Source organism: Chinchilla lanigera, unplaced genomic scaffold (genome assembly GCF_000276665.1).
Source record: "Chinchilla lanigera isolate Chin_1 unplaced genomic scaffold, ChiLan1.0 scaffold00047, whole genome shotgun sequence".
Lineage (NCBI taxonomy): Eukaryota > Metazoa > Chordata > Mammalia > Rodentia > Chinchillidae > Chinchilla > Chinchilla lanigera.
In genome coordinates, this window is record NW_004955448.1 from 9,446,992 (window position 1) to 9,468,368 (window position 21,377).

At 47.1% G+C, this 21,377-nt stretch overlaps 1 protein-coding gene across 4 annotated transcripts in view; it reads right to left on the bottom strand.

The window, feature by feature from the left end:
- The window catches only part of Rarres1 (retinoic acid receptor responder (tazarotene induced) 1), a 29,201-nt gene extending 9,627 nt beyond the window's left edge, over positions 1-19,574 (bottom strand). For 2 of the 4 annotated variants that reach the window (XM_013518647.1, XM_013518648.1), the window contains exons 1-3: positions 3,726-3,836; positions 3,327-3,389; positions 719-902 (exon numbers count right to left, since the gene is read on the bottom strand). In XM_013518647.1, the coding sequence (XP_013374101.1) occupies positions 719-902; positions 3,327-3,389; positions 3,726-3,821 (343 nt within the window). In that variant the 5' untranslated portion in view covers positions 3,822-3,836. Of the gene's footprint in view, positions 1-718; positions 903-3,326; positions 3,390-3,725; positions 3,837-18,447; positions 18,553-19,538 lie in introns of those variants that run through there. The other 2 variants (XM_005393106.2, XM_005393105.2) reach the window with 2 other exon arrangements.
- Between the last annotated feature and the right edge of the window lie 1,803 nt (positions 19,575-21,377).

Sequence of the window (21,377 nt, forward strand, 5' to 3'; positions counted from 1 at the left end):
CAACAGCTGCCCGCAGCCTGTGGAGTGCCAGGGCCAGTGAGCTGCGCTGCACTTCAGCTGAGTCACTGGGAGGGCGGGGCCTCTCTATTAGAGATGGCACCACGGCCCATTAGCTACTGACCTGAAATCAGGTAAACACGACTCCGCTGCAGCACCCAGCATGGTGAGACAGCCGCTCGGCCGGCCCTGGTATGTAGGGCACAGCAGAGGCCAGGAGTATGTCTCGTCATCTGAGGTTCCCAAGGCTACCACCAAAGCTCTCTAGACGTGTCACTTCAGGCTCTGGAACTGACCTGAAAACTATACCCTACTATGCGTGCCAGTGGCAAAGACCACCCCACCTTTCACTCGGAGGTTCAGCTCTTGTTCTGGGATGGGAAATGGGGAGATAAAGAGACCCCGGTAGCTTTTGGTGGAGATACTAAATTGTACTAGAGATGAAGACCAGAAAAAATATTTCCGAGTTTTCTTTAAATAATGAGGTACACCACACTCTGTCAGTGTTGTTTTTTTTTTTTTTTTTTTTTGTGTGTGTGTGTGTACTGGGAATCGAACTCATGACCTCATGCTTGCCAGACAGGCCCTGTGCTGCTGAGCTAAATCCCCGGCCCTACCACAATCTATAGCTGAATTATCAGGTGCCCCTTCAGGCATAAATATTTATTCTCTGTAAGATTTAGTAATCCCCAAATAAAGAAATTCCACACACTGGTCATACCAGGTATGCTGGCTGCATCCAAGGGGACCTTCAGTTGCTTCATTCGCTTGTAGAGCAGCTGATCCTCTTCCTCTCTTTTCTTTTTCTCGATGAGCCTTGTACAGGTGACATTAACGGCCGGCCTGGGTTTCTGATTCTTGAAGAACACGTGGGCAGAGCATTTCCCCAAACGCTGCTCACCTTCCTTAAGTAAAGATTTTGGGATTAAATAGGATGGGTCCCACCCACAGGCGCACACACACACACACACACACACACACACACAAACCCCAGGGCGCACGAACACAAGATTGTGACGGTGTCACTGTGTGTGGCAGTTGCTCTATCATTACTATAGCTTTCGCTTTACAGGAAGTGATTTTTGTGCTCACTTCCGAAGGTAAAGTCCTTTACTCGTCATTCAGCCTCCTGCGGCTGTGCCTTTGTGTATCATTGGTATTTGAGTTCTGTGTGGCTTCCAGCTCCGAGAGGGAGGGTACTTCACTCGCTACTGCGGACCAGCATAACGCTTGCTTGAATGTTAAGGGAACTAAAACGAAAAGATGAAGCTGGCTCCTACTCACATCTGTAACACATTTCTGCTGTCCGATGAATTCTATCCTCTGAGTCCAGTAAGTAACTGAGATATTGAAGTTCAAAGAGGCGCCTTCCCCGTGGCACACAGCTAGTAAGTGGTAAGCCAAGATTCGAGCTCACTGAGGTCTGCGCCCAGCTGTTAAGCCCTGACTAACTCAGCTTCCCTGCTCTGAGACCAGGTCCAGCAGCGGAAGTGCAGGTCACCCAAATGGGGTCCATGCACCAACCTGCAAGATGCTTGTCTGTACTCGTGTTTAAGTGAAGATGAATTTTGAATTCCGGGGTCACCATCACGTATTCCCAGTGCAGGGGCAGCTTCAACTAAACACCACGTGTATGACTCACGTCTAGGACAGTGGTTCTTTCCCTTTTGATCATAGATTTCTTCACCGAACAAGAAAAGCCAGGGAATTTATTCCTAGAAAAATGCCCTTGTTTGTCCCACCAACTAGCGGTCTTGAATGTGAAGGGGTTCACAGGCCACTGCTCATGGCCCGGTCCAAACCCAGCCTGGGCCCCTACTTAGTGTTTCCTGTTAGAATGTGACTGGCTTATTGTTCCTATAAGTATCGCCAGTTGAGACAATAACTTTTCTTTGCACTCTGGTAGTTGTTTAAATGGGTGAAGTCCCAATTAAAACCATCAGAAATGAAAAGAAAATGCCCAAGGGGAAACAAATTGTAACCACGGTTGGATCTGCTTAATAAGCCTTTCTCTGTGACGAACTCCGAAAACTGAAGCAGGTTTTCCAGTGGGGAACTTTCCAGCTGTAAGTGCCAGTTTGAGTGAATGGGAAATTCAGGGGTACATTAGGACACTCATTTTGGAGACAAAACAGAAAAAAGGTGAAAGGAGTTTCCGGGAAGAGGCACGTCCAAGGCAGAAGACAGGGCTCTCCATCCTCTTTGAGGCCAGTCATTTCCCAGGCAGACAGAAAGAAGCGGGTGTGCTGTCACGCTTTTGTCTTGCGTTCCACCCCAGCCCCAACACCTCCACAGAAACGGAGCAGCTGCCCGAAGGTAAAAGAACCCTCCCTCACCTCCTGCCGTGGGGCACTTCAGCCAGCCAGCTGTGCTCTTAAAGTACCTACAGGAGCACATCCAGAGGAACATATTGTTGGTCAAAATAAGCTGGTAATTATTTTCCCTTTAGCTTTAATGCTTTTTCGGTTTGCAACACCAAAAAGCAAAGACATCTTATTCTTTAAGAAAGTCTTAACTCTTAGCTGAAGACACCCAGGCAGAGCTCACTGTTGTCACGCTAGCACTTGCGTCTGTGTGCTGGAAAGCATTCTTCCAGAAGAATGGGCTGGGTATGGATACCTCCCTTTGCCCCTAAAGCTCTGCCTCCCTGAGACGCTTTGATGCAGGACGCTGCCCGCTCTTCCCAGGCTGCCTGCGTTCTGAGCACTGAGAAAATCTGTGTTGGTCTCGCCACGCCTGCTCCGGGTGTAACCTCCCAGCCTCGCCCAGCATTTGGAAGTTCATTTGGCTTTAATTTCCACACATGTTTTCTGTTTACTCTCTGCTTGAAAACAAGAGTAAACGTGGCAGAACATGGTGGGAACCGCAGCGAGGCGAGTAATGCCTGCAGCAGGCACAGCACGGCCCTGGGTTTGCAGATGCCTCCGTCTGTGTCAGCTCGTGGGACCGGCCTCAGCAAGGCCAGCTCACCAGAAATGTCGCCGGCTGACAGGAAAGAACAAGCTGGCATTTGAGAGTGAGTCACTCTAAGAACTCAGGGGTGCTAGGAAGGATACAAAGGGAGCTGTGAAACTTCCTCCCAGGGATCCCAAGGGGAAGAGACAACCGTGATGGTGGTGGATTTAAATGCAACTGCGAAAAGCTGTGAAGTTGAAGTAGTTGAATCTTGATTTTCTGCCTGCTTTGTTTTCTAGTTCTTAGAACAAACAGAAAACAAAGCAGGAAAATTAGAATGAGACCTTCAGGCTTTATGAAGGTTCTCACTTTTGTATAATAAATTGATTCACAGGACTTGCTAAGAGGCTCCTTCCCTAATTGTTGTGGCTTACCTCCTGGTTGTAGCGTTCTGTGCTAAAGACCACGTCAACTTTACATCCCCTTTTTGGGTCAACCTGAAATATAAAAACTGAATCTTAGTATTGCGGAGACTCCATTAATCACTGACATCTTCATGTAAGCATCACACTCTAGGACAACATGGCAGGCCAGTCGTAGCTGTTGCAGTTTCACGGGAATGAAAGTGGGGATTTTTTAGGAGAAAAGGTCTCCAATTTGGGTTTCATCATGGCATTCTGCTTGCTGGGCTGACTCCTACTCCGAAGGCAGGCTCAGAAAAGAATGTAGTTGTATCCAGGCTGAAGTCCAGTCTGTCAGTGCTCAGGGGTGTGCAGGGACCTGGAATGAATTCCTTCATTCCCTTACTATTCAGGGCTTTCTCCGGAGCTGACCTGGGGGCTGGTGCTACATCCGTGAGTAAGACAGACTAGGGCTCTCCTTTTCCCACGGGGCGGGGGCGCTGAACAAAGGTACTGGGATGACGTCATCTCTAAGCTGAGCTCCGAAGGCCAGGAACAAAGTGAAAGAAGGAGGGAGGGAGGGAGGTAGAGAAGGAGGGAGGGAGGGAGGAGCAAGGTAGCCATACCAAGATCTGAGGTGGAGATGGAGCTAAAGGCAAAGCAGCCATGAGGTAGAACTTCCATACAGGTCTCGGAAAATTTCATTTGTTCTGAAGAAGACTTGGAACTTAATTCCAAAATTTGTGAGAGCCACGCTGAATAATTACAGAATGTAAGTTGTTGTAAAGAGGAAGGCTAAGGCAGAAACAGGGCTCAGGATGGTATCTGGGCAGCCCAAAAGTTAATGTACTTCACTATTTTTATTATCAAAATCTATAGGCCTGAGGGAGGGGAGGAACTGCTGCAAACCAGAGTCTGGGCCAAGTTCAAGGACAAAGGACAGGGGACAGTGATAATGTGGACACCCATGAAAGTTTGTGTGTTACGCAGCTTCCCTCACTGCCATATAGCTAAGATAAACAGCTTGAAAGGAGGGGAAGTTTGTTTTGGCTCAGGTTTCAGACATTTCAGGCCATGGTCGCTTGGCCCTGTTGCCTTTGGGCCTGTGGGAGGCAGTGCCTCAGGGAGGGAGCACATGGTGAAGGAGTCTTTTCCCTTCTTGGCAGCTGGGAAGCAGAGAGAGGGGGAGGGGCCGGGGTTCCAGCATCTCTGTCAAGAGCACACTGCAGTACCTAACTTCCTCCCCCGGGGCTCCACCTCGTAAAGGTCCAACCACCTCCCAACACTACCGCAGAAAGGGGACCAACCCCTCCACACACGAGCCTCTGGAGGGTATTTAAGATCCAAACGATCACAAAAAGATGTTTAAAAGTGGTTTGCTTCTGTAACGCTAGATAAAAAATGAACAAAGATATAAATAAATGAGGCATGTATGCTAGTGGCTGAACAAGGGTCCCAGAGTTCTCTTTCAGAAGATTTTTTTTTTCTTTCTTTTTTTTTTGTCTTTTTGAGACAGGGTTTCACAATTCCAGAAGATTCTTAAAGTGCAGTGTCTTCACTGCCTGCCCCCATCAGAGAAGCACAGAATAGCAGCTCTTTGCCTTTGACACCCCTGGCAGCACTAGTCCCACCAACTACGAATTCTCAAGAGGAGGCAAAAGTGCTGCTTGCCCACAGGTCTTAGGCCTTGAGACTCTGTCTGGCCACCCATGTGCACTGGAGGACCTGGCCGTGGGCTCTGCATGCTCCGGGAGGCTCCTGAGTGTGGCCTCCCACGTGGGAGTCGGGTGTCCCGATGGGTGTGGGGTGGGAGGCTGGGGAGGCCATTCAAGAGAACTGCAGGAAGCTGAGATGGGTGGGTTCAGTCTCTGGTGTGCAGGTACCCGGGGATACACAGGCAGGGTCAGCAGAGGAGTGGTGGGAGCTGCGGAAATGGGTACCAGCCTCCAGGGCACGGGAAGAATCCTGGGGAACACCAGCCCTCACGTCAGCGAGAGACTGGGCAGTCTTACTTGTGATACAAAAGCATTCACAAAAGCCTTCCTTATTCTTCATGTAACTGCATATTTTCTTTTCTTTCTTTTTCTTGTACTGGGAATCGAACTCACGACCTCACGCTTAGCCAGGCAGGCACTGTGCCACCGAGCTATCTCCCCAGCCCTATTGTGCGTATTTTCAATAGTGGACTTAAGATTTTGTTTGGGATCAGCTATTTGAAAACACATGGAGACAAACTGAGGTCCCGGCAACTACTCTTTGTAGGAAAAGAAACAGAACCTGACTAACCAGGGTTCTGAGGTGAGTCAGTATGAAGTCTGTCCTTTGAAGTTATTTTCTTGGCTGATTTGATTTCCTTATTTCATTTTAACACGGCACTCTTAAGAGTATCCACATTTCATCCGAAATAGGCTTTTTATATTTTTCATTGTACTTCCTCACATATTAATACACAAGCCTTTTATCTCCCCCAAAGGCCTCTCTCCTCCCTCTTCCTCTGAGTCACAAGTTCCTGTGATGCTACTTTGCTGCGGCTGGTGAGATAAGCTGCTCCGGCGTGGGGCCTGCGCGCACCAGTGCCACCTTCAGCTGGGCATGGTGTCTCACACTCCTGAGCTTTTAGGACTGTGTTGAACTTCATCATTGATTCAAAAGATTCTGTTATGGGGCTGGGGATTTAGCTCAGCGGCAAAGCGCCTGCCTGGCAAGCTCAAGGTCGTGAGTTCGATTCCCGGTACCAGAACAAAAGACAAAAAAAAAAAAAAAAAAAAAAAAAAACCCAAAAGATTCGGTTATAAGGAGTTATTTCCTGTTCAACAGCATCCACTCCAGGATTTATTGAGTGTCTACTATATCTCAAGCACCACACTAGGTGCAGGAAATACAGTGAGCAAAACAATTGTAGCGTCTGTCCCCTAGCGCTCTAGGGAGAAGGACATTCATAGGTCAGAGGGTTACTTGATTATGATTAATCTATGAGCTGTAAAAGTGTCACTAGAAAAGTTATCGAGTGTAGAGATCAGGGAAGTCACATCTTGGCTGAACTCCTGAAGATTAAGAAGGAAAGAGGTAGGAAGGGAAACCAGTAAATATTCCACAGAGAAGGAGTGGGGCTGGGGGCTCTGAGGAGTAGTCAGTGAGCTCAGAGAGCAGAGACTGGAACAGCAGTCAGGGATAGGCTGATCAGGTGGGCCAGGGATTCCATCCTGAGGGAAAGAAGATGGGGCCACTTGCTGGTGTGGATAGGTGCCGCTGGAGGCAGAGGTGTCCAGGGGGAGCACAAGGAGAGCAGGAGGTTAGTGGAGGTGGGGAGGTTAGCAGCGACCTGAGCCGAATGGGCACCGTGCAAATGGAGAGAAGTATGTGGTGCAGAGATGCCAGTCCCATTAGAAGGTAAAAACATGAAGTTACGTATAGTCCTGCGCGGTACAGCACAGCAACGCTGTGGTCAACAATGGATCACACGCGATGTGGCACAGATCACAATGGAACTCAGAAATTATGGTCACTCACAGACATAGCTGTCACAATAGCTTACTCAGGTGTCTGTCGTGACACTGGTATAAACAGACCTACTGCACTACTGTGTATGCAAAGCCGTAACACACACGTGTAGTACATAATACTTGATAGTCAATGACTATTACCAGTTATGTATTCACTACACACATCATTATTTTACAGTGCATTCTTTCTCCTTCAAAACATGTTTACTTTAAAATAGCATCCTATGTCACAATCACAGCCTCACACACCTCAGGCATCTCAAGTGCATCAAAAGGCCACACTAAATGACTGACCTACTACCTGTACCATCTAGAAGAACAGTATGTTCACACAGTGATGAAACTGCCTGACAACCCACGACTCAAAACTTATCCTCATTGTTAAGTGGTGCACGATTATAATTCCAGACCAGAAAAAAGTCACTGAAATACAGCATTTCATGTTTCTATCAAGACAACATCATTACCATCAACGGTCATTTAAAAGATGCTTGTGTTGAAGAAGAAGGAGAAGGAGGAGGAGAAAGAGGATGAGAAAGAGGAGGAGAAGGAAAAGGAGAAGGAGGAGTAGGACGACGAGGAGGAGGAGGAGAACGAGAAGAAGAAGAAAAACAATAACAACAGCAGCAGCAGCAGCAGCAACAACAGACATCCTCCCCGGTCAAGGCTGAGTCTCGTTCTAAGCACTTTACATGTATTGAGTATACTTACAAAGCTCTCAAGACTTGTTCGAACTCATTAGAAATTAGAGAAATGCAAATTAAAGAAGCACTGGACAACTGTCAGACCGGCGATTAATTACCAAGTGGACAAGCCAATTGCCAGCCAGGATTTGGGCATCAAAACTGCCGTTACCTGGCTGGTGGGGAATAGCTTGGTACAGCTCCTGTGGTCTGTGTAGGTGATCAAACCAAGTGAACACAGACATGCTTGTGACCTAGAAGTCTTGCTCGGGGTTTGTGTCCCATGAAGTTGCAATGCAGGTCTGTCAGGGACTGACTCACGAGGAGGCCATGGGCCACTGTGTGGTGCTGGGGGTTGGAAGCGGTGCAGTGTGCATCCTGGTAAAATGGGATGTCAATCATGGAGCACCACACAAAAGGCAGAGGGAGAGATCAGCTGTATATGCAGCAATGTGTGAAAACAGAAACAACACGTATTGACAATGCCACTGACAAAATTTACAAAGTAAAGATACGCACACAAGCCAACACTTTCACGGGAGTATTTACACGCAGGAGAATATGCAGCGCACATTTCATAGTGGTTGCCAGCGGTGAGGAGGGCTGGGTGGGAATGAGCAGCAAAGGGAATACACACACACACCCAGGAAAGACAGGAGCCTCCGCTCACTGAAGGCGACAATGAACTTCGAACTGAGGCCCTCAGCCATTGGCATATGACACCAACAAGCTCATGCAGATCTTTAAAAATATATGAAGCCATTTAAAAAATGTTAATCCGATCCAAGATAACATGGTACGGATGCCCCACCGCGTAGGGTAACTTTGTTTTCCCACTGTGAGTGCGTTGGTGGTAAACTGCTCACCACACATGGCTTTGAGGCTAGAAGTTTGGCTCCCAAGCCCGAGAAGCCAAGGGCTCACAGCTAGAGCCCTCTTGTTGTGGCCAGGAGGCCTTCAACCGTGACTTGCACAACAGGTTGCTTACAGCGAGTCCATTAAATCGAAGCTTTTTTTTTTTGCGGTACGGGGGATCGAACTCACAACCTTGCGCTTGCCAGGCAGGCACTTATGCCACTGAGCTATATCCCGGGCCTCCAAGCCATCTTTTTAGAGGCATTTTTGAAGACTGAATCCAACCGTGGGCAAGGGCGAGAAAGAGTTCTGACCTTCCCAAGGCAGAGTAGCCTGCAGCTCAGACCTCAGCATTTTAATGCCTTACACCCCGCCCTGAGCCAAACTGTCCACGTGCAACACAGATGAGGAAACTGCACCCCCTTCTTAAAACACAGAGAGGCGGAGCTGTTCTAATACACTCCAGATTAATGCTCTTTACTAAAGCAAAAAATCAACAAAGCAAATGCCCGTGTGACCATAGAACCTGAAGGAATCAATTAGTAGCATGTTGCTGCAGATTCCTTTAATTATGCATGAAAGAGAATTAATTAGGCATGCCCAGCCTGTGCCCATGGCTTCGACATGTCTGTGTTATAAAAAAATATTTTAAAAGGTGGTTTTCTTACTTGTATACATTAAGTATATTATATAATTTACACGAGGCCCAAGACATTTCCTCTTCGCCCAGTGCAGCCCAGGTGAACCAGGAGTAGCCAGCCCCTAGGCTGCAGGCTGGACATGCCGGGGTGCCTTACAACCATGGAGCACTAGCCACATGGTTTATGTTCGAGTCTGGTTCTGTTCACATTGCTTATTTATTGATTTTGGCCCCACTGAGCAGTGAGGAGGGCAGTGCCGCTCTCCGGCATACCTTCCACATCGCCTGCCTCTTACAGCCCTACAGGGGGCCCGTCAGTTCTTTGATTTTCAGCTTGACTTGGAGTCAGTTGGAAAAGCAGATACCACTTTCAAAGTCTTACTTGAGAAAGTACAATGGAGCACCTTCAAAGAAACTAGATTCGTTATGCTAGATTTATTTATTTATTTTTTACTGAGAGAAATGCTCCTCAAATCCACATAAAATCAATATGAAGCACTTATTCAGTGTTTCGATAGAAAGCATGCTGCTAACCAAGGGGAGAAAATTACGAAAAAAAATCTATAGAGATGTGTATCTATCTATAGATACGCTGCACTTTGATTCTATGCACCTGATTTGGTTTTTTTTTTTTTTTTTTCTGGTACCAGGAATCGAACTCACGACCTCGCGCTTGCCAGGCAGACTCTGTGCCCCTGAGCTAAATCCCCAGCTCCATGCCTCACCTGATTTGACATAACGACTTTGTATGAATTGATATCCCATAGCCCTTTGAGGCAGGTATTATTGTTATCCCCAAGTTATGAATGAAGGAACTCAGGTACTTTCCCAAAGTTAAGGAATTGCCTAATGTCACAGAACTACTCAATAGCATAGTCAGTAGCTTGTCAGTAGCAGTCAGCCGCTACCTGTCTCTAGAATGCTTCTTTTGTTATACTGCAAAGGTTGTAAAACCAGAGCCCAGCTGCCCACTTCTAAAAAATGCAAAAACAAAGCTGGCTGCTGCTGCGTGTGCCATGTGGGTGTGTGTGTATTACTTTGCCAAGGCCGCCATTACAAAGTTCCACAAGCTAGGAATTTAAACATGTCTTACCCTGTGTGTCTGCAGCTTCACATGGTTTTTTTTAAAATAAGGACACTAGTTATTGGATTTAGGGCCTGTGCTAATCCAGTATGAACTTAACTTTTACACCTGCAGAAAATCTACTGACAAATAAGGCACATTCATAGGCACTGAAGGTTAGGACATCAACATATATTTTTGGAGGACCCAACTCAACCCAAAACAGCATGGAAGCCAAGATGATCTGAGACTATCTAAGGAACTCCTAGATGTAGATCCTTTCAGGTAAGTCACAAATGGGAGCATGAGACAGTGCAGGTGGGAACATCTCCAGGAAGGGTGAGGATTGAGACAGGCCGAGAGAAAGGGAGAAAGTACTCTGGGAAAGGCAGGGTGTGAGCCAGGGAATGGAGGTGAGCAGTCCAGATTGGGGAGATCAGCAGTTTAATGCCAGGGTGCACTTGGGTTGAAGTCACAAGGGTGAATGGGAGCTGGATGAGAGAAAGGCTCTCACAGGGACTTTGTTCTAGAGTAGCAGGTCTCTTTTGCCACTGATTTCCAATTTCATTGCACTGTGGTCTGATGATATGCATGGGAAAATTTCAATTCTTTTGCATTTACTTAAGCATGTTCTATGAGCTAGTATGTAGTCTACTTTGGAGAACATCCATGTGCAGCTGAGAAAAATGCATTCTGATGTTGTGGGGTGGAATATTCTGTGGATGTCTACTAAGGCCATTTGTTCAAAAATTTGGTTCAGTTCTAATATTTCGTTGTTGATTTTTTGTCTGGTTATCTGTCTATATGTGACAGTGGGGTATTGAGATTCCCCCAATATAATTGTATTAGTGCTCATTCGATTTTTCATGTCTGTTAATATTTGTTTTCTATAGTTGGGTGCATTGGTATTTGGTGCATATATATTTATGATTGTTATCTCTTTCTCTTGGATTGTTCCCTTTACAAGGATGCAGTGACCTTCTCTGTCTCTCTTAATCAGTCCTGGCTTGAAATTCACTTTGTTGAGCAATAGGTCTCACACACGGGTGTGCAGCAGAATCCCCAAGAAGCTTTGCTGAAGCACAATCCTCTGGGCCCACTCCAGAGTGTTGATTCAGGAAGTCTGGGGTAGGGCTTGAGAACTTAAATTTTCATAAGCCCCAGCTTATGCTGATGCTCTGGTCCAGAGACTATACCCCAAGAACTTATCTCTAGCAGCTGGGAGAGCCACCAAGTTCTGATGGAGGGGTATGGAGTGCCAAGTACCTTGGGCAACATTCACTAGAATACAACTGAACCACTAAATAAGAAGCTGATAACAGGACAGTCATTGCTCTCTAAAAGTCTGAGTGTACTGTCAGGACCAAGTGAAACAGAGGAGTGTTATTTCAAAGTGTGGGTGACAGAGGAACCTGGAGTCACTGGTGAATCAGGTTGTGATACCTTAGCAAGTAAGGGGGCAGGTCTACCCCTGCTTCAGCAGGTGCAACTGATAGCCTCCCTTACACACAGTATGTGCCATTTCTCAAAAGAAGGCAGTCTAGACTAAAATAACTTTTTTTAGTTCCAATGTTTTATTAGTCATGTTTGCATTACATAATGATCATGTTCCTTTTGGGGAGATGGTACATGTACATAACACACCTCAATTCTCTTATCCCCTTTCCCTGCCTTCCCTCCCTCTTCCCTCTATCTCTTGATCACCTTCCCATTTTAAAAAGATTTCCCTACTTCCTACTGTGTATCTTTTATTTTGCTCTTTATATTTTAAGTTTCTCATATAAGAGAAACCATGTGATATTAAGCTTATATGCCTATTTATTTCACTCAATATTATAGTCTCAAGGTGCATTTATTTACCTAGGAATGACTCAAGTACTTCCTTCTTTATCACACAGTAATACTCCATTGTGTATGAACACTACATTTTCTTTATACATTCATCTGTTGATGGGCATATAGGCTGTTTCCAAGATTTACTTATTAAGAATTGTGCTGCTATGGTATAAACGTGGGTATGCATATATCTCTATACCTTTTGGGAAGATAACTAGAAGAGGAATAGCTGGCTGAAATGGAATTTTTAGTTTTAGTTTTTTGAGGAATTTCCACAGTAATTATACTAATTTACATTTTCACCAACAATATAAGTGGGTTCCTTTTCCCTACCACCTTGCTAGCATTTGTCATTTGATTTTTTGATGGAAGCCATCCTTTCTGGACTACAGTAATTTCTGAAGAAAACCTACTCCTTGATTCTTGTTACACGGGTGGGTACTTTGCTATCTAGGAGCCCCCCATCTGAGAAGGCACTCCAAGAACCACAGTGCCCTCCAGAAATCCTGAATCATAACAAGCTCTGTGTGTAATCTCTGTTTTTTGTTTTTTGTTTTTGTTTTTCTTCCGGTACCGGGAATCGAACTTACGACCTTGCACTTGCCAGGCAGGCGCTTTGCCGCTGAGCTAAATCCCCAGCCCTGTAATCTCTTTTTTCTCCCACCCAAGTACTAACCAGGCCCAACCCTGCTTAGCTTCCAAGATCAGATGAGATCGGGTGCATTCAGGGTGGTATGGCCGTAGACTCTTTTTTCTATAAATGCACACCTATGATATAGCTTAATTTGTAAGTTAGGTACAGTAAGAAACTACTAACTGTGATGTTTAATCTTGGAGGTCAGCTTGACCACCTGAGACACCCAACACACTGGTAAAGTGTGTTTCTGGGTGTGTCTGTGGGGCGTCTAAAGAGATACCTAGCATGTAGGTCAGAGAAGTGTGTGGGGAAGACCCGTCCTGAATGGGGCCACACCATCCTACAGACTGGGGGCCCAGATGGGACAAAAACAAAGACGGGAAGCTTGCTGGCTCTCGCACACTCCGCTCCTCTTGAGCAGTGTGTTTTTTGCTGCTGCCACTGCGTGTGGACCTCAGACTCCAGACTCCTCACCCTTCTTCAGATTTATTGCTATTGACTCTCCAGGGGTTTTCGAGGCCTTCCGCCTTGAACTGGGGCTACGACATTGGTTCCTGTTGTTCTGAGAATTCCAGCTTTTGGACAGAGCAGCTACTGAGTTTCCTGACTTTCCCACAGGCCACTGTGGGAACATCCAGTCTCTGATTGTGTAATCTGATCTAATAAATACCTTCTTATAACTGTAGATACATTCTACTGGTTTTATTACTCTGGAGAGCAATAACTAAGAAAATAGAGCAATGTAAGTGTATATCATAATACAAGTTTATACTCTAGGGCATTACTGGGTAAAATAGGGCAACGTGAACATAGTGCTGTGATACTGTAACAGCTGACCTGATGAGAGAGACGGCTCTGAAGTCCCTAACAGGGGGGTAGGTGTGTTCGGTATGGATTCACTGGACACTAGGAGACTCACGCTCAGGACAGGAGCAGAGAAGATGGCACAGGAGTTCCTCATACTACTCAAAATGGTGTATGACTTAAAAATTATGAATTCTTTCTGGAATTTTCCATTTAATATTTGCATGACAGCTCATGAGTGATGAGCCACAGAAAACTGTGTGGAGGGTTACTGCGTAATGAAATTCACTGTATATATGCATCTAGTGGGTAAAACCGTGTGCTCTAATGGTTTTATAAAGTCATGTCTTATTTTTAGTAAAAAGCTACTTATCATAAAACACAAACAGAACAAAGATTTTTTCCCCTAGTATACGAACTATATATTAGGTACCAGCTACATTTTGGGGGATTTTGTTTGTTTGGGGAGTTTTGGGAAACGCTGGATAAAGAGATTGAAAAACTGAATGCTAGTCATAAAAATAAAACCAAGGATGTAGATAAAAGACAAAGAACAGGTATTTACTTGTCCTAAGAGCACATTTTAAAAACCTAATTCTTCATTTAAATACACTCAAAACCCAACAAAAACTTGGACGGTGTCTTAGAGAAACCTTGCTGGGGCTGCCGCAAAGAAGCCACAAAAATGGCACTGACTTCAAGTGTGTCCAAAGACTTGAATCTGCCACAAACTCATCCATGGAAAGGAAGCCATCTACTCCGGGAGGAAGTATTTCCTTGCTTCTCCTCCCTCTGCTACTGGTAGGTCAGTGCTCTTCCCTTGCTGTTGTCTTGGGGTCAGCGTGACAACGTTAAACGTCTGTCTTTCAGGCAGAGGAGTGCTAGGCAAAGTCCAGGCTAAGAGTCAGAGGCTCCCAGGTGATTGCAATCTCCCTTCCCACACACGCTGGGACCCACTGGTCTAACACTTGGCTTCTAAATGTCCCCTCCAGGCTTCAGATTTGGTAAGAAACATAAATGTCATGCTATTCCTGTAAAAGTGAACTTCACTTTATAAGGTTACTTTTATGACTCAGGCTTAGTTGGAGACAAACAACTCATTTGCGAATAAAAAAAATGCTGTGCTGTTCTTCAGTTCTGGACAGAAAAAGCATCAGGATATTACATTATACCCTGAAATTATCTCATTACGTTTGCAAGGCCAGATAACGCAAATACAGTTCAGAGACCAAAAGTGAGTTACCTCAGAGCAGGGTGTATTTAGCGGGCTCCAAGATCTTTGCACACGGACACTCTGCTTTAACGGGGTAAGAAGCAGTGGAGAAAAAGGCCAAATCTGCGTACGAGGGGAAAGAGCCAGAGACAGTTCTCCTTCTACTCTTCTCTGGACTCCAGGTGTGGGTGAGATGGATTAGAAAACATTAGATGTAAAAGGCAGTGGGGTGCGGGGTCGCTGAGTTGCCTCTTTTGTGCTGGGAGGGTAGAAATGGGTGGGGTCCTGGCTTGACCCCTGTGGCTGATGCTCCAACAGTACCAGCACCTTTTGAGCTACTTTCATCTTATTTACCAAAGATGCAGCATTTCTCTGTAGCAGGGCCCCACGCTGGTGCAATGCAGGACATACGGAGATCTGATGCTGCGCACCCTATAGGAGCTCCTCACTTAATTCGGGAGAGGTAGACATCTGCAGAGTGGAAAGAAAGCTAGCTATGTAAGAGCTAGGATGAAGTAGACGATAGTCAAGTGCCAAGATGGGCATGGAAGGCATGGGCTGGGATGTGAGGTTACCACGGCTGCAGGAGACAAGCAAGACAAGAGCAGCCACTACCTAAGAACCACCTCGGGCCAGGGGGTGCGCGAGGTGCTTGCAGCGGCCTTGGGGGCTGGGTGTAGGGGGATGAATAAAGGCCCCCAAGGATGGCCACGTCCAAATCCCTTGATTTTATATTGTAAAAGAGACTCTTGCTACTGTGATTAAGTTAGGGGTCACAAAACAGTGAGATTTTTCCTGGATTATCCTGGTGGGCCCAAGGTCAGCACAAAGGTCCTTACAAGGACACAGTGACGCTCTAACCAGGAGGTGCTCCACTGCTGGCTTTGAAGATGGGACACGGAGCCATGGCCAAGGAGTGCAGGTGGCTTCTAGAAGTTGTGAAAGGCAAGCACATGGCCCCCCCGCTGAGCCTCCAGAAGCAGCACAGCCCTGGTGACACCTTGGCTGTGGCCTTGTGAGACCCAGACTTCTGATCTCCAGAACAGGAAGTGAATCAATAAATTCCTATTGTTTTAACCCTCTAGGTTTGTGCTACTTTGTTACAGTAGCGACACAGATACAGAAATTACTTGCGATCCTTAAGGTCATGTTCCGTGGGGAGCGTGCCTTGGTCTGATGGTGGGTGCACATCTATCTTGTACAAAACCGTGGCACAAGATTCCCTTTCACAACTGTAACAAGCGGTGCAGGGCAGAGACTCGCTGTGGCTGCTCTCCCAACCACTGGGAAACTAGCCATGCAAAACATGCCACCGAGGCCCCGTCACAAGGAACGTTAATGCCCTCATCGCGCGAGTGTGACTGCAACTCCGGAGTGATTTGTTTCTCTAACGGAAGGAACTGAGATCGAGGGTCAGGTTGGAACTGTGGGATTGTGTGTGTAGTTCATATTCTGTGCCTCGCTAGTACCAGTCATCTGGGGACTGTAAAGGCCTCACAAGGGACATGCATGGCCTGACAAAGAACATAAAAAAGAAAAATTATTGATTACCCTTTTTCCTCCCACCTGCTTCGTTCCGCATTCTAGCCACTCCTCGAAACTCCCTGAAGCGTATTGTTTCTTTCTTGTAATATTCCTATAGTTTCTATAGTTTTTCGGAAGACTGCTTCACAAAGACCTTGCTTGCCAAGCAGGATGTGGTTTATGTGGTTTTTTGGCTTAAATACTGCTCTCTCCCCTGGTTTGGTGCTGACCTGATCCCACCCTGCGTGGAGGCTCTCAGTCAGTCGCTGGCCAGCTAATAAAGGCTCATTCTAAAATCTCAATTGGCGATCCGTGCGTTTTGGTGTTTGTCGGTTGGTACCTTGGTTCGGTTCTGAGTCCAGAACAGGGACTGATTATTTACATTCAACCTCCAGCAGAACCACCTAGGTCCTTAAAAGAAGAGTCTGTAGCCACACCAGGCTCCTGGTGACTAACAATCACCTCCACAACTGGTGGTCTTTATCTGAGAATGACTAATACTTTCTGATTACACGCATCCTTGGTGCCACGTGTGAAAGCCAAATGTGGGAAATGTCGTGGACTGGTAACAAAAAATGTTTGTGGTTTCAGAAGAGTTTTATTACAAGATCGTTAAGAACATTCTTCCTGGCTGTGTCACCGAGTTAGCTTGGGTGACTGGGGCAAAGTGCCAAAGAAATCAAACATGTTTTTGTTTGTTATGTTTTGTTTCACAGTACTGGAAACTGAACCCAGGGAACTGAGCTACATCCTGAGCATTTTTTTATTTTAAGACAAGGGCACACTAAGTTATGAACTTGCAATCTTCCTGCCTCAGCCTCCCACAGCGCTGGTATTACAGGCTTTACCACAACTGGCTCAGAGTCATAGCCATTCCCGCCCCTCGCTAGACCCAGACGGGCAGTCAGAGCCTGCCGACCAGCGGGGTGCTGTGGTGGGAGGCAGGGCGGAGCCTGCGACCTCCCTCTGCCATTTCAGCAGGAGCAGGGCCTGGGCAGAACACGCCGCTCCGCTCTCCGCCAGCACTGCTGAGCGCTGTCTTGCAGCTGCCTCCACCCCTGCTGCCCGCTCGGATGACTAAGAGCACTTAGGAGCTTCCCTTCTGGAAGGAAAATATCACTTTATTCTTCTGCTTAGCTTTGCTCCTGAAGACGCACTGCAGCCTTTTCAATTCTCCAACGTTCGCTTCCCTGGGCTACATAATGTAGCTTCCCTCTTCTGAAGGATCGCTCTAAATTATTAACAGTAATGGAGAGAAGACCTCAAGAAGAGAGAGAATGCGGTGACCTATATTGTATCACAGATCAGGGCTGGAAAAGCGGTAATGTTTCTCTTAGCAGAGTGGCTGCTCTGCTAGCTGCTGTGTGGCCCAGAAGACAAGCTCTGCTTCGGCTCGGACCCACGGCAGTCTGAACTCTGGAAACACTTGGCCGCCTGCCGCCTGCCGCCTGCCCTGCACTGGGGTGGCCTGACGCTCACCACAGTCCCACCCACTTGCTTCCAGTCTTGCTTATGCCAGAAGTACTTATTCCCTAACTCCGTAAGGAAATGTTATATGAACTGGTGAAAAGTAGGCACAAAGATGTGAAGCCAACAAAAATCCAAGTTCAATGCCTTAGAGCAAATTAATAGTCACGTGTTCAAAGCGCTTGTTACACTGAGTATGGCTGAGTGACGACTGGGGACTAAAAAGACAAAAAGTAAAATTCGAGGGCTGTGTATCACATTCTTCGCAAGTGCTCACAGCACTCTAAGTAAACCAACATGGGAAGTTTAAGCAGTTGCCGGTGGACACGTTTTCTTGCTAGAAAGGTTCCAAGCAGTTCCAATTACACGGCCCTGGGCCAACAGATGAAAAGTTGTTGTACTTACTTATTTTAATTTAAACAGGAACATTTAAGGTTTGACATCTCTCTCTCTCTCTCTCTCTCACACACACACACACACACACACACACACACAGAGCTTTCTCCCCCACTCTGGTCAACTGTTTCCATCGTGTTTCCTCCCACGGCCGTGGGCTGGTCAGAAGACATTCACTTCTTCGGGAAGGGTACCCGCAGTCAAGCTCAGGACCTCACGCTTGCCAAGCAGGCGCTGTGCCACTGAGCTCAACCCCTGGCCCTGCGTTCACTTTAAGTGACCAATCTACAAACATCGGCTGCCTCCCGGATGGGCTGACATTCTCATGACATTCCCATGTGCACACAAAGCTCTCAGCCAGTCTCTAAATGTCAGCGAGAGACGCACTGCGCAGGTCCTAGAGCTTGCTGGGTGGCAGGAGGGGACTCATCTCAAGTGCAGAGGACATCTAGGATGGGGGAACCTCCGGGCCGATCCAGGACCCTCTGCGTAGTGTACCAAAGTCCCAACACCACCCCGCCCCCATCTCCCACCTCTTCAGCTGTGGTCCTGAAGCCGTGCATTGTGATACCAGGAAAGAGGACGCCTCAGTGGTCACAGAAGGGTAATGGAAGGCCAGGAAAGAGACCCGGCATGGGCAGCAAGGGAACACAAGCTCTGAGATCTCTCCCACAATCAGGAGACCAAACACAACAAACCACTCCCCTCCAGCCAGCACGTTTTAATCCTCACCAGATCTACTCACCGCAGCTACTACCGCCTTTCACCACTAGAGGACAACAATGATTCTAAAATGAGGGCTTCTGCCAGCCAAGAATCAGTCAAGGAATTTCTGAGCTAGAACTGGTCTTTCTTTTTTTTTTTTTTTTTTTTTCTTGTTTTTCTCCCGCACAGGGTACCGAACTCACGACCTTGCACTTGCCAGGCAGGTGCTTTTGCCACTGAGCTAAATCCCCAGCCCTTAGAACTGGTCTTAAAAATCATCTGGAGCAGGGTGTGGTGGCGCACACCTGCAATCCCAGCACTCGGGAGGCTGAGGCAGGAGGATCATTGCGAGTTCAAGTACAGCCTGGGCTACAAAGGCCAGCCTGAAATGCATAGTGAGACCCTGTCTCAAAAACAGAAAAAAAAATCTGACCCACTGGTTTTCACAACTTTTTAAAGCTGCAATCCCTATCAAGAGCTGAGCTGCTCATAACCTCATTCATGCACATATATTTGAAACACATTTTGAGACACTGCTTACCCTCGCTTCTGAAGCACACTCATAATTTATATTCTGAACAATTTCATTAACGAATAATAAAACAGGGCAAGAGGGCCAGAGCTCAGTGGCAGAGCACGTTTCTAGCACGTATGATGCCCTGGCTTAAAGCTCCAGCACTGAAAACTAAAACAAATGGACCCTACTAAGTTGATTTCGTTACTCCTAGTAGGCCTTTGGTCTGAAAACCATAGCCCAGCCTCTTATCCTACAAAGGAAAGTGGTGGCCCCTAGCATGGGGATGGACCTCCACTCCTCTCACCACCCAGCCACCTGCCCCCAGGGGCTTCCTGGATGAACGGCAGACATATCACTACTACGCACAATCCTATCAATACACAGATTGGATGGAGTGCAAACCTCAGTTAGGGGTCCTGCCATTTTTTCCTTCTTTCCAGTGCTGGGTGGCTCTCGTAACTGCGGCAGCCATTGCTTCAGCTACTGCCCTAGGAGCTCCACGCAGCCACTTCTGTAACCCTCACTCTGGCAGCTGTGGGCCCCAACTAAGCGAATCTCCAAGAAGCCTTTCCAAATGTCCCCACCTCAAGCCTACATGGGGACCGCAATAGGTAACACAAAGTAGGTGCTCAAGAAATAGTAGATGAATGGGCTGCCCCTCAGGAAGTGGGATGGTAACTCATCTTTTTCTACTTTACAGTTGGTGCATATATCACTTCATAAGACTCTTAAACCACTGGTATTGTTGGCTGAACAAGATCTCTATTCCAAATGGGGAAAGAGCCAGAAAGACTTCCATGACCTTCTCTGAGTTGTGTGGTTCACTGCAGGCAAAGCAGGGGCCTGCACTGAGGCTCCCTACAACACCCTCCACCCTCCCCCTACTCCAGAAAGCCCATGGGAGAACCCAGTGGGAATAAGCACTCACTCCTAGCTGCTCTCCCTCGTCTCTGCTACTCCAGGACGGCGGCAGATTTGACATATGCCCTGCGCTGGGCTGGCTGATCACTCGAGTTGGCTTTTCTTTAGTGATGAGATTTGGAGGAGCCAAAGGAATGGAGGAAAAATAATTGCACGAATTCCTGGGAAAAGCTGAAATTGCTCTGGTCCACACGATTCTGGTCACTGACCATTCTTTTCTACGGCTCTCATAACCACATAACTTACGATATCGGTGAAGAAATGTAAAGGTAGACCAAATGCCAATAGGAAAGTATCATTTCTCGGGGTCAGTGTATTCTGCCGCTTATGCACTCTTCCCTGTCGTGCGTGCCTGCCTAATTAGTTCATTTAACTCCTTTTTTATGTAAGGGAGGATCTTTTAACATTTACGAAGATTACGCTATTACAGATGAAAAAAGTCCTCGGGTAAGTGTCAGAATGAGCTTTTACTGAACCCAGGTTTTGAGAGCTGGTTCGATTTTTTGTGGAAGATGCCAACTGTTTAAAGAATGTTTTAAAATGACCTTGGAAAGAAGAAAAATCCCTGGAATTGGAACACTAGTGTAGAAACTGGGCTTGGTTTACTGTAAGGACCGCCCCGGTGGGCACTCGGAAGCACATCCTCACGGCCCTGGGTAGGCGCAGGAGGCAGCTGCTTGACGGCAAGTTCGCAAACTCTGTTCCCCGCTCCTCTGCTGGGCTGAGATGGCAAAGATGGTTACAAACAGGTGATGAGAAGAGTTTGCCTTTGCCGAGGAACAGTTTAACCTTTCATAATTTTCGCCCTGTTGGGTGCAGGAATTAGTCTTTGGAGAACCAAGGGTGAGCTTCCAAAGGGCCTTTCCCGGCACGATAGGGGAGTCTGAAATGAAAAATCCTATCTGGCACTCTCTAAAACGTCACCTGTTTACACCCGATATACTCAGTTCTACATTCTTTGAGGCCGGGGGCTGCAGGCTTTGTGGAATATTTGGGGGTTGCCAGAAGGAGCCACTGTTGCTTTGGGGAATCGTACAGTTCTATAACTTTTGCACTGTTTGATGAAGAAAGCAATATACCTTTCACACAGAGAACAATACCTACAGCCAATACCGGGCCATCAGCAGCAATCAGCGGGGTGTAAAGCTCTCACCCAGCACGCACAGCGAGCCGATTAGGCGGAGTTAGCACGACAGCGCGGACAGCGTGGATCTCGGCCACACCACGCCGGAGCCTCGCAGGCGAGGCGGCCCGCAGCACCCGCGGCCGGCGCCCGCAGTCTCGGCGGGAGGCTCAGACTCGCGCTCAGGCCGGGGCCGC